The sequence below is a fragment of the Bos taurus genome, chromosome 7 (genome assembly GCF_002263795.3).
Source record: "Bos taurus isolate L1 Dominette 01449 registration number 42190680 breed Hereford chromosome 7, ARS-UCD2.0, whole genome shotgun sequence".
Classification (NCBI taxonomy): Eukaryota; Metazoa; Chordata; class Mammalia; order Artiodactyla; family Bovidae; genus Bos; species Bos taurus.
The window spans coordinates 15,120,094-15,132,420 of NC_037334.1; the positions used below are offsets into that span (position 1 = coordinate 15,120,094).

General features: G+C 53.2%; 1 protein-coding gene across 4 annotated transcripts in view; it reads left to right on the forward strand.

Moving 5' to 3' along the window:
• SLC44A2 (solute carrier family 44 member 2) overlaps window positions 1-10,665 on the forward strand; it is a 32,766-nt gene extending 22,101 nt beyond the window's left edge. For 2 of the 4 annotated variants that reach the window (XM_005208790.3, XM_005208791.5), the window contains exons 5-22: window positions 479-563; window positions 767-877; window positions 965-1,025; window positions 1,113-1,236; window positions 1,370-1,453; window positions 1,538-1,650; window positions 4,148-4,279; window positions 4,371-4,470; window positions 4,556-4,648; window positions 4,825-4,909; window positions 5,518-5,780; window positions 5,866-5,960; window positions 6,496-6,599; window positions 6,706-6,779; window positions 6,869-6,939; window positions 7,104-7,192; window positions 8,584-8,668; window positions 9,089-10,665. In XM_005208790.3, coding sequence (XP_005208847.1) covers window positions 479-563; window positions 767-877; window positions 965-1,025; window positions 1,113-1,236; window positions 1,370-1,453; window positions 1,538-1,650; window positions 4,148-4,279; window positions 4,371-4,470; window positions 4,556-4,648; window positions 4,825-4,909; window positions 5,518-5,780; window positions 5,866-5,960; window positions 6,496-6,599; window positions 6,706-6,779; window positions 6,869-6,939; window positions 7,104-7,192; window positions 8,584-8,668; window positions 9,089-9,210 — 1,891 coding nt within the window. In that variant the 3' untranslated portion in view covers window positions 9,211-10,665. 4 annotated transcript variants of the gene reach the window in all.
• Window positions 10,666-12,327: the final 1,662 nt, after the last annotated feature.

The window sequence follows — 12,327 nt, forward strand, 5'->3', positions numbered from 1 at the left end:
AGGCTTCCCTCACCTCCATCAATCCACTAGTCCAGTCAACAAGTATTTATAAAACTCTTACCATCCCCAGCCTCTGTTCTAGGCCCTGGGGACAGGGCTCTAAATGAGACATTCAGAGTCTTATCCTCTGGTGGCCCATATATTAGGGGAGAGACAGAGAAGAGACAGTCCTAGATCTGATGTCAGGTGAGGCAAATGGGCAAGCTCAAAATGAGCTGTGCCATTCCCTGGCTGTGTGACCTACAGCAAGTGTCTCAGACTCTCTGGGCCTCATCTCTGCAATGGGGATGCTGACATTCCCACTCTCATGGGACTCTTCTGATGGTTAAATGAGCCAGTGCATTCCAGTGCTTAAACAGCACCTGGCATGAAGTTGCTGCTGTGGTTATTATGGTTGTTATTTCTATTTTCATTAAGAAATTCCATATAGGCTGATGGAGAAGTCTTGACAGTTTCCGTCTCCCTTCCCCAACCCCAGGAACAAACCCTTCCTGTTTTATTTCAACATCGTGAAGTGTGCTAGCCCCCTGGTCCTGCTGGAATTCCAGTGTCCCACCCCCCAGGTAACTTCCCTCTCCTCCTGTTTCCTGTCCCCGCCCCCTGCTTACATCAATCAGGTCCTTTTTCCTCCTCTAGTAGTAGCTTCTCTCCCAGCCCTCTTTCTCCCCTCGATGAATAAGGGGGAGGAGGGTGGGACCTCTGTCCTAAGAGGGGATCAGGTGTCTGTTCTGACCCCACCCAACCCCTGCCTCCTACCCCTCCCAAGATTTGTGTGGAGAAATGTCCCAGCCGTTACCTCACCTACCTGAATGCTCATGCATCTGAGGACTTTGAGTACTACAAGCAGTACTGTTTACCTGGCTTCCAGAAAAACAAGGTAAGTGGATAACTGTCCAGGGAGCCTGGGCAAAGGCAGGTCCAGAGTACTGGCCCTCAGGATCGACCACGTGCTGTCTCTTGGCAGGGTGTGGCTGAAGTCCTTCGAGATGGAGACTGCCCCGCTGTCCTCATTCCCAGCAAACCCTGTGAGTCTGGGATCCCATGGGCTCTGGAGGGGCCTGAGGGGGTTTCAGGGGCTCCACCTGACTGGTCCCATCTCCAACTCCGTATAGTTGCCCAGCGATGTTTCCCGGCTGTCCATGCCCACAAGGGGATCCTCATGGTGGGCAACGAGACAACCTACGAGGATGGGCTTGGCTCTCGGAAAAACATCACGGAGCTGGTGGAAGGCGCCAAGTGAGGACCTCGACCCATCACCCCAGCGCTGTGCTTTCCTGGGGGGTGGGGTTGGGTAGGGAACAGGGCATCCCCTGGGGCTGGCCCAGTCATGGATTGGGATCCTACCTAAGCCTTGTCTGCCCTCCCTCAGGAAGGCCAGTGGAATCCTGGAGGCTCGGCAGCTGGCCATGAGGATATTTGAAGATTACACAGTCTCCTGGTACTGGATTATCATGTAAGTTGAGAGGGAAGGTAAGCTACCCTATCTGAGATTGGTGAGGGGATCAGGATCCACTTATGTCCCCGTTTTATCTCTCAGAGGCCTGATTATTGCCATGGTGCTGAGCCTCCTGTTCATCATCCTGCTCCGATTCTTGGCTGGCATTATGGTCTGGGTGATGATCGTCATGGTGATCCTGGTCCTAGGCTACGGTAAGTCTCTCCCTCCCTGTGTCCTCCCCTCCCCACTGTCTGCAAAGTTCCTGTGCCCTTGGAGCTGTCATTGACCCATCAAGAATCTTCTCTTGGGACTTCCCTGGCGGTTCAGTGCTTAAGACTTCATGCATCCAATGCAGGGGGCGTGGGTTCAATCCCTGGTCGGGGAACTAAGATCGCACATGCAGTGCTAAGTCACTTCTGTCGTGTCTGACTCTTTGTGACCCTATGGACCATAGCCCGCCAGGCTCCTCTGTCCATGGGATTCTCCAGGCAAGAATACTAGAGTGGGTTGCCATGCCCTCCTTCAAGGGATCTTCCCAACCCAGGGATCGAACCCGTGTCTCTTATGTCTCCTGCATTGGCAGGCGGGTTCTTTACCACTAGTGCCACTTGGGAAGCCCAAGATCCCACATATCCCACAGCCAAAAAAACCCAGAATCGTCTCTTGAGGAAATTCCCTGGTAGTCCAGTGGCTAGGACTTGCACTTTCACTGCTAGGCCCTGGGTTTGATCCCTGATCACAGAACTAAGATTCTGAAGGCTGCAACGCATGACCAAAAAAAAACAAAAATTCTCCTGAGCCATCAGACATTCTCTATGTCTTTCACTGGTAATATTTGTGAAGATGTTCATCTCGACATTGTTTATGAGAGCAGACACTTGGAAACAACTTCCATGCTCATTTATGTGCGATGGGTTAGATCATAATGTTCCCAAACAGGGCTGGATCTGTATTTTGTTGACAGCAAAGTCATCGTCAAGTAGACCATCTAGCACAGTGGTTAAGGCCACATGCTCTGGCACCAGAGAGCCCAGGGTCTGAATACAGCCTCTTCCAGTTCCTTGCTCTATGACCTTGGGCAAGTGACTCAGCCTCCCCATGCCTCAATGTCCTCCTCCATAAAATGGGAATAATTAGTATTTACCGGTTCAGAGACTTGATGAGAAGATAGGGTGTAAATGAGATGGGGAAGGGCCCTGTGACTCTGAACACAGTGCTTCATGTTCTGTTTATTCATTTAAACTTTGCCAGATGCGCAACCTAAACTGGGGACACAGACATTAAAATAATTCTTTTTTTTTGGCCACACTGCGCAGCATGCAGGATCTTAGTTCCCCAACCAGAGATCAAACCCATGGCCCCTGAAGTGGAAGCTCAAAGTCCTAACCACTGGGCTGTCAGGGAATTCCCAAAATATTCATGTTACTAGTGGTTTCTAGCTAGGTGCTGGCAGTTTAGGTGGTTAGCATTTTTGTTTTTGTTTTTTAAATAGTTAGTTTTATTGTCTTTGTTACTTGGTGACTCCACAGTAAAGAATCCACCTGCAATGCAGGAGACTGCCTGCAATGCAGGAGACTTGAGTTTGATCCCTGGGTTGGAAAGATCCCCTGGAGAAGGAAATGGCTACCTACCCATTCCAGCTTTCTTGTCTGGGAAATCCCATGGACGGAGGAGCCTGGTGGGTTACAATCCATGAGGTTGCAAGAGTTGGACGTGACTTAGTGACTAAATCACCACCATTACCATTTTGTTACTACCCTTGGCTGTGCTGGGTCTTAGTTGGGGCCCAAGGGATGTTTTCGTTGTGACATGCGAACGCTTAGTTGTGGTATATGGGACCTAGTTTCCTGACAAGGAACTGAACCTGATCCCCCTGTATTGGGAGCTTGGAGTCTTAACTATTGGACCACCAGGGAAATCCCCGGTGACTAGCTTTTTGTATGTTATCTGTACTTTATAATTTTCTTCTACAGAGAGCTAAAGAGAATGCTGAAAATCCCTAATGCTGCCCCACTGGATGTTAGCACCCATGTCCTCCCTCCCCACCTGTGAATCATTGTTACAGAGGGGTCAGGTTGGAGGAGGAAATGGCAACCTACTCCAGTATTCTTGTCTGGAGAATCCCATGGGCTCCAGTCCCTAGGGTCTCAAAGAATCGGACATGACTGAAGCAACTGAGCATGAAGAGGGGTCAGGAAAGCCTCAGGTCACACAACCCTGATACCTGCTCACTCATTCATTCATCCATCTTGTATTGAATGACTATGTCCTGGGAAGTCTTCTAGGTCCTGGGCTTACAGCAATGAATACACCAGGACAAATCTTACTCTTGTGGAGTTTATATTCCAGGGGGGTATGGGCAAGATGGACAAGAAACAAACCAGATAACCTCTGGGATGTCAAAACAGTGAAGGGGGATAAGAATTTGGAGTGTAAGAGGGTATTATTCTAAAGGGGGGAAGGGATCCTAGAAGGTTGCATGAGAAGGTGACTTTAGAGCAGAGACTAGACGATGTAAGGGATCCAGTTGGGGAGAGACTGAACCAGGCAGCAGGAACAGCCAGTGCAAAGGCCCTGAGGCAACAGCAGCGCCCTCTCAGCCTTGGTTTTTGTTTTCTGTTAAATGGATATGATTGTACCTGCTTTGCAGCGCTGGGGGAGCGGTGGTTGGGCTGAGGTCAGTGGTAGCACAGTGGTTCCCCTGAGCAGGAATACTGCATTGCTACATGGAGTATGCTCGGCTGCGTGGTGAGGCTGGCTCTGACGTCTCCCTGGTGGACCTTGGCTTCCAGACGGACTTCCGAGTGTACCTGCACTTGCGGCAGACCTGGGTGGCCTTCAGTGAGTACCAGCTCCCCACTTGGTGAGGCCTGGGAGGGAGCGGGGAGCCCAGGCAGGTGGCAGACTTGAATTCACCCTCTGCCCCCCACAGTGATCATTCTGAGCATCGTTGAGGTTATTATCATCTTGCTGCTCATTTTTCTACGGAAGAGAATTCTCATTGCCATCGCACTCATCAAAGAAGCCAGCAGGTGGGTGCTGGGGTGCCAGAGGGTCAGGCTGGGGCAGTCGTGGGGGCTGCTCGGGCTTTGATGTCTGTGCCTCTGCTCTTTCCAGGGCTGTGGGATACGTGATGTGCTCCTTGCTGTACCCACTGGTCACCTTCTTCCTGCTGTGCCTTTGCATCGCCTACTGGGCTAGCACTGCTATGTATCCACCATCAGATCCTGGTTTCTGACCCCAGGGATGGCTAAAAGTGCCCAATTTGCCTGGAGATGACCCGCAGCCTGGGGGCAAGGCCAGAACCTGGTGTGGGAATGGATTCTTTTTCTATGCGCCCCTGTGGTCCCTAAGCCCTGAACTTAGATTCCTTAACAAGCTTCTAGCTTCCTGTCCACTTCCAACGAAGCTGTCTATAAGATCTTCAATGAGACCAGCTGCCCAGTTGCTGGGAAAACCTGCAACCCCGAGGTGAGTGTCCCCAAATAGAGGGATGGCTGTTTCTCTGATAGCCCACAGATGATCTGAAATCTCTTGTTCCCACTTGGGGACCATTGGAGCAAACATTTGACGCCTGCTGTATGTCCTGTGCCAGATGCAGGGGGCATGGGGTGGGGGGAGGAGATCCAGCCTGGCCCCCACTCCCCCCTACTCCCTAAGTGCTGATCCACTCACCTTCCCCCCACCCTTGACTTTGTCTCCTGCTACTGCAGCCCTCTCTTCACCCAATGGTGGCCAGTTCTTGCTTCCAGAACCCTGTCCTTGCTTTTCACAAGCCCCTCACCTGCCCTCTGTGGTCTTCATAGTGATCTCTGCCACTTGTGATCTGTCCACATGGCCACTCCATTGATCCTCATGATAGTTTATCCTGCCTCCCTGATGCCCATTGAGACAATGATCTCTGATCTTGCTTTTAGAACCGCTTTTGCAAGCCCTTCTTGTAAACTCCTAGTTCCTTGACTTAGTTCCTCATGACTCCTGTCCCACCCCATGGTCCACCTGACCTGGACCTGATGCCCAGAGCCCACTCTGAACCACAAGGCCCTATGATATGACCAGGCTCTGCATCCCTCCCACAGACCTTCCCCTCCTCCAATGAATCCCGCCTGTGTCCTGGAGCCCACTGCCAGTTCGCCTTCTATGGTGGTGAATCGACCTACCACCGGGCCCTGTTGGGCCTGCAGATCTTCAACGTCTTCATGTTCTTCTGGCTGGCCAACTTCGTGCTGGCACTGGGCCAGGTCACACTAGCCGGGGCGTTTGCCTCCTACTACTGGGCCATGAACAAGCCGGATGATTTGCCTGCCTTCCCGCTCTTCTCTGCCTTTGGCCGGGCGCTCAGGTGGGGACCCAGGTGGGCTGGGGGTGGGGGTAAGATGGAGTGGAAGAGGCCTGGCCCGGCCACTGACCACCCCCTCGGCTCAAAGGTATCACACAGGCTCCCTGGCCTTTGGCTCCCTCCTTCTGGCCATCGTGCAGGTCATCCGAGTGATACTGGAGTACTTGGATCAGCGCTTGAAAGGTATGGCCCACGGGTGGTTGACGTGATTCCCATGGGGGGGCGGGGCTAAGGGAGTAGATTGGGATTGATTCTTGGAGGGAGGTGGGGCTAAATTGCTGGAATGGCTGGAAGAGCCCATTGAAAGGAGTTCTTTCCTTTGAAGGGGCGGGAACAAGAGGCGGGGCCGCCATTGGTTCCAGAAGAGACGGTCAGGCTGGGATTGGTTGTATATTGGGGTGGAGCCAAGGAGGTCTCAAGGATTGGCTTCTGCCTGGGAGGCAGGACCAGGGTAGCCGAGTGGGTTGTCACTTATTCCTATCTTCGAGGCTGGGCTGAATGCCTGTTTTGGGGGACTGGGCTGAGAGTCACTGTTGGTTCCTACCAGCGTGCGGGGCAGGACCCCGAGGGTTCTGAATCAAGTCTCCCTTTCCTTGTCTATTCGAGAAGGAGGCTCTAAGAGTCCTGGACTCTGCCAAGTGTGTGAAACAAGGAAGTAGGGGCTCCTACCAGGCCGAGTGGGGTTTCCTCTCACCTCTGCATCTCTCTCATCTACCAGCGGCAGAGAACAAGTTTGCAAAGTTCCTCATGAGCTGTCTCAAATGCTGCTTTTGGTGTCTGGAGAAATTCATCAAATTCCTCAACAGAAACGCCTACATCATGGTGAGTAGGCCTGGGACCAGGAACTAACCCACCAGCTGCTTCTAGCTGGAGGAGCCCTTATTCCCTGGCCCGGTGGGGCTGATCAATCGCTCCCACCCCCCTCCAGATTGCCATCTACGGCACCAACTTCTGCACCTCAGCCAGAAACGCCTTCTTCCTGCTCATGAGAAACATCATCAGGTCAGGGAAAAACACCCTTCTCTGGCCACCTCCCTCCTTCCCCAGGCCCTGAGCCAGCATTCATGTCTGCTTCTTACTGTGCCCTGTAGGGTGGCTGTCCTGGATAAAGTCACCGACTTCCTCTTCCTGTTGGGCAAACTTCTGATAGTCGGTAGCGTGGGTGAGTGCTGTCTGGCTTCGGAGACTGTTGGAGGCCATTTGTGAGCTGCTATCGGCCCCCATGTCTTCTACGATAACTGTCTTCTCTGGGGTCTTCTTGGTGGTGGGGGAAGCATTTCCTTTATCTAGAACCCTCAACCATCTCCATTTCCTTCTGCTCTCCAGGGATCCTGGCTTTCTTCTTCTTCACTCACCGAATCAGGATCGTGCAGGACACAGCACCATCCCTCAATTATTACTGGGTCCCTGTAGTGGTATGAACCTTTGGGGGTGGGCAGGGGTTGGGGAAAGGAGATGTCGGGACTCGCCTGGGCTCCTCTGACTGGACAGATGTGAATGGAAGCAGAGGTGGGGAATGGTTGATTAACTCAGGCCACAAACGTTTATTAAGTACCAACCATGTTCCGGGGCCTCCCTGGTGACTCAGTGGTTAAGAATCCGCCTGTAGTGCAGGAGTTAAAGGAGATGCAGTTTTGATCCCTGAGTCAGGAAGATACCCTGGAGGAGGGTATGGCAACCCACTCCAGTCTTCTTGCCTGGAGAATCCCATGGACAGAGGAGTCTGGTGGGCTATAGTCCATAGGGTCACAAAAAGAGTCAGACACGACTGAAGCGACTTAGCACAACCATGTTCAGGCATGACCTGGGACGGCTTCCCTTCAAAGGCCTTACAGTTTAGGAGTAAATAGACGTGGCACCTCCCTGGTGGTCCGGGGGTTAAGACTCCATGCTGCCAATGCAGGAGGCATAGGTTCGATCTCTGCTCAGGGAAGTAAGATCCCACATATTCCACATGCCCATGATGATGCAAATTAGATGTATGCTTGCAAAGTTGTACGTTCCAGAAGAAGAATTACAGGGAACCAAGTGTTAGAGCTTGCAGTGGAGGATGTGGGCAGGTGTGGGAGTCTAGAGGGCTTCCCTGTGGAAGTGATGTCATGTCTAAGATCTGAAAGAGATGCAGTCAATATTGTGGCAGAGGGGACAAACACCTGAGGCAGGTCTATGCCAGGGACAGTGAGCAAATGAGTGTGGTTGGTGTGGAGGGAGTGAAGGGATGAGGAGGTGGAGATCGGGCAGGCAGAGGATGGGGCCGTGGCTGGGGGTTTAGGTCACCACCCTAAGAGCAGTACAGTATCTGAGTGCAGGGCTTGGAGCCCAGTGACCTCGATTTTATTTCTGTTTGCTAGTCTGAGTGACTCTGGGCAAGTTGTTTAATCTGCTCACTTTAGTCAATCAATGTTTATCAAGTACCTACCAAGGCCCTCTGAGTTTCCAGGTTGCTGGGGGATATAAATGGGACAGACACAGTCTAATAGGGATGTGGGCATTACAGCTGTCACGCACTGGGGACTTCCCTGGCGGTCCAGAGGTTAAGACTCTGCTTCCAATTCAGGGGGCATGAGTTCGATCCCTGCTTGGGAACTAAGATCCCACACCCCTTGTAGTGCAGCCAAAAAAATTAAAAAGAAAAAAGAATACTGGAAAAACCTATTATTCCCTAAAAAATGCAACCAAAGGCTTTAAATGAGGGGCTGGCTTATCAGCAGGGAAATGGCATGCTGCTAGCTGGGAAGGGATGAGGTGGTGGGTAGAGGTTGCCTTAGGCAGAAGGGTGGAAACAGCTTGTCTGTCCTTTGCCCAGACGGTGGTCATTGGCTCCTACCTGATCGCCCATGGCTTCTTCAGTGTCTATGGCATGTGTGTGGACACACTTTTCCTCTGTTTCTGTGAGTAACCCCTCACCCCCGACCCTTGCTGGGCCCTGACTCCCATCTGCCCACCTGGTGCCCGCGGCCTCCCCAGAGCCTGGCTGTCCCTAGGGCCCCAGGTTGCCCCACCTCCCACCCCCCCCCCCAGCTTCTCCCCGGCGTTCAGAGCTGCTCCATCCTCTTGTCCTTTGGTCAGGCTGCAGCTGGAACACTGTCCTTTGGGCCCTCGGCTTTGGAGTTTCTGGCTTTGTGGGGGACATCTGTGGCTGCCACTAACTCTGGTCTCTCCGTCTATTTTTTGTTTTTTGTTTTTTCTTTTCTCTTCCTCTCCTCCATGCCTGCTGGCTTCCCTGAAACCTCCCCTGCCCCGAACCTCCCTCATCCCCTCCCTTCCTGACCACCCTGTTTTCCCACTTGCTGGTTCCTGGGGGAGCCCAGGTGAGGACCTGGAAAGAAATGACGGCTCTCAGGAGCGACCCTACTTCATGTCGCCCGAGCTGAGAGACATCCTGTTGAAGGGGAGTGCGGAGGAGGGGAAGCGGGCAGAAGTCGAGGAGTAGAGAGGGAGGCTGGCTTGTAGATCAGGGCAGGTGCATGCGGGGCTTTTGGGCCTGGGAGTGGGGATCAGTGTGTGTGTGCGTCCCCCATTCCCACCCTGCTCCAGTCCCAGCGCCTCTTGCTTCCTAACCCTCTGAGGCTTCTCTCTGGCCCACCCCACTCCCCACCCACCCACCCAATCCCCCGGTGCCCCTGCCCGTGGGCTCCCCTCATGCCTCCTGCTCTGGGGCCTCTCTCCACAGTGGAGGACCTGGAGAGGAACGATGGGACACCCGAGAGGCCTTACTTCATGTCTCTCACCCTGAAGAAGATCTTGAACAAGACCAACAAGAGGCAGGCGGAGGCCTAGAGGCCCCGCCCCCACCCTCCCTGGAAGTTTCGCAATGGGTGCTGGGCAGCTGGGTCAGAACCCCCAGCCCATCGGGCTGACCTGAAGTCCTATCACTGCCGCCCCCTTCCTGCCCCACCCATCATCCAGTTACCACCAGGGAACCTGCAGGATTTAGGGCATCACCTTCTTATGCCAAGGGCCAGTCGGAGTTTTCTGGGCACCTCCCTGCCTCACTACTTTGCCCCCCACCAGCCGGGATGAGAAGCCAGGTGGGGCTTCTTAATATCCAACATGTGAGGGGCCTCTGTGGGCTGCCCTGCGGTTCCTGCCCCCTCTTACAACAGGACAGTATTTGTGTCTGCAACAGCGGTGGCTGCAACAAGGCCACTGCAACCTGCGTCTGCTCTGGCCAGGATGCCAGAACCCTTTCTCCAGGCTGAACAACTGGCTACTGGCCACTGCAGGCATTTCTTTATTTTTAAACCTGGACACGCATTAAAGGGTCTGTTAGCTTTTTCTCTGTCTTCACGGCTGAGATGGGGCCACTTAAAGAATGCTTTATGTCCCCTCCTCGGGTGTCGCTGTGTGTGCCCAGGTAGGGGTGTCTCCTGGCCAAGGAGGCAGTAGCTGGGGTGTTGATGGGGTGGAGAAGAGGGAGGTAGGTTTTGGGGGCAGGGAGGCTGGGGGTAGGCTGGTGGGGAGCAGGGAGTAGGCTGGTAATAGCGGCTTAATGGAAACCGGCTGGCTGGCTGAGTCGGGCCGAATTTCCCCTTTTCTCTGCCACTTATTGACACACCTCTCTTTGTAAGAGAGATAAGAAACTGAATCCACCCAAGGGACAATTTCGAAGAAAGGGGGGATAGGGGTAGATGCCTTGGGCAAATGGGCACCCCCCACCCCCAGTCTCCTCGCTTTGAGGATCCTTTTGCCAAATGTGTTGAATTCGGGGGAACTGGTGTGCCCGTTCTCCCTTCGCCATATCTCAAGGCCCCCCAATCCAGGATCTGGAGAAATCCCACCCTGGGGTTTCTGTCTCCTGTGCCTGCCTGCCCCCTCCCCGATTCTGTTCACACACCCCTACGTGTAACTGCATTCCAACCACTAATAAAGTGCCTATTGTACAGCGCCTGGGCCTGGAGTGTTTGTCGGGGAGAGTGGGAGGCTGGTGGGGGGAAACCCCAGCTTCAGCTGCCCTGAGATCCTCCGAGCTGGGGCGACTCTCTCCAGGGGGAAGGAGGGAGGGCAGGAAGCCCGCTGTCTGCTGGCCTCCGACTGAATTCTACCATGCAGTCGTTCAGGTTTCTCCTGAACAAATACCCCTTATTAGGCTCTGATCCCCAAACTCCAAAAGGCGGCAGTGACCTGCCCACCTCCTCGGCACACTGCCGGGACACGTGCCCCCAGGCATGCTTTGTCCTGGGCCCAGCACTTGGGCACCACAATCTAGTTTAAGTGGCTTCAGACCGGCCAAGCCGCCCCACCCTGCTCGCTACTGCCCCCTGGTGCCAGCCCTGTCACTGTCACCTCTGGGCCAACTGCTCCACCTTGTTAATTTTCTTTCTCCCCCCAGCGTTGCCTTTTTTGTAAATAGCTACCATTTTTGCAGTACTCTTTATCTGCACACATACAGTCCCCACTCATTAAGGCAGGGAAGTTTGGCAATGTCTCTGAAGGTCGCCCAGCAGGAAAGGGGATGAGAAGTTTTAAGTCTCATTGCCTCAAAGCCCTCGGCTTCTATCCTGTACAGACACTCTAGTTTGCTTGTTCACCTCAATCTTTTGGGTTTATTCCTTTCTTACCGCCATCTCTTGTTAACCCCGCCTCCAAAATAGCTCCTAAACCTACTTGTGTGTTAACTTGCTTCAGTCGTGTTTGATTATTTGCGACCCTACGCCTGCCGGATTCCTCAGTCCGCGGAATTCTCCAAGCAAGAATACTGGAGTGGGTTGTTATGCCCTTCTCCAGGGGATCTTCCCAACCCAGGGACTGAACCTGAGTCTTGTGTCTCCTGCGTTGGCAGGCAGGTTCCTTACCACTAGTGCCACCTGGAAAGCCCAAACCAGTTTACATCTCTCCATATTTTCAGCTCCCAACCCTCATTATCAACTCATCTGCCCCCATTCCTTCAGTTTCTCCCACAGGCCCAGAAGGGCTCCTGCAAACATCTGAGTTCACACACTTCCTCTGCTCAAGAACCCTCCACGGATCCCTTTTACTGAGTGAAAGCCAAAGCAACCCACAGGGCCCTGCCCCATCTGCCCTCTTTAATGCGCTCAGGCTGACCTCATCCAACCGCCCTGGCCCCAGGGCTTATGCCAGAAACCTGGCACCACCTGGCTCTTTTCACAGCTAGCTCCTTATCCTCCTGCTTTCAGCTCAGGTGTCGCCTCCAGGAAGTTACCTTGCTCACTGAAAGCTGTTTTAGCAAACATGGATACCAAGGAGGGAAGCAGGGTGGGATGAATTGGGAGACTGGGATTGACACAGTTACACTTTATTCAGTTTAGTCCCTCAGTCGTGTCCAACTCTGTGACCCCAAGGTCTGCTGCACACCAGGCTTCCCTGTCCATCACCAATTCCCAGAGCTTGTTCAAATTCATGCCCATCGAGTCGGTGATGCCACCCAACCATCTCATCCTCTGTTATCCCCTTCTCCCGCCTTCAATCTTTCCCAGCATCAGGGTCTTTTCCAATGAGTCAGTTCTTCGCATTAGGTGGTCAAAGTATTGGAGCTTCAGCTTCAGTCCTTCCAATGAATATTCAGGACTTATTTACTTTAGGATTGACT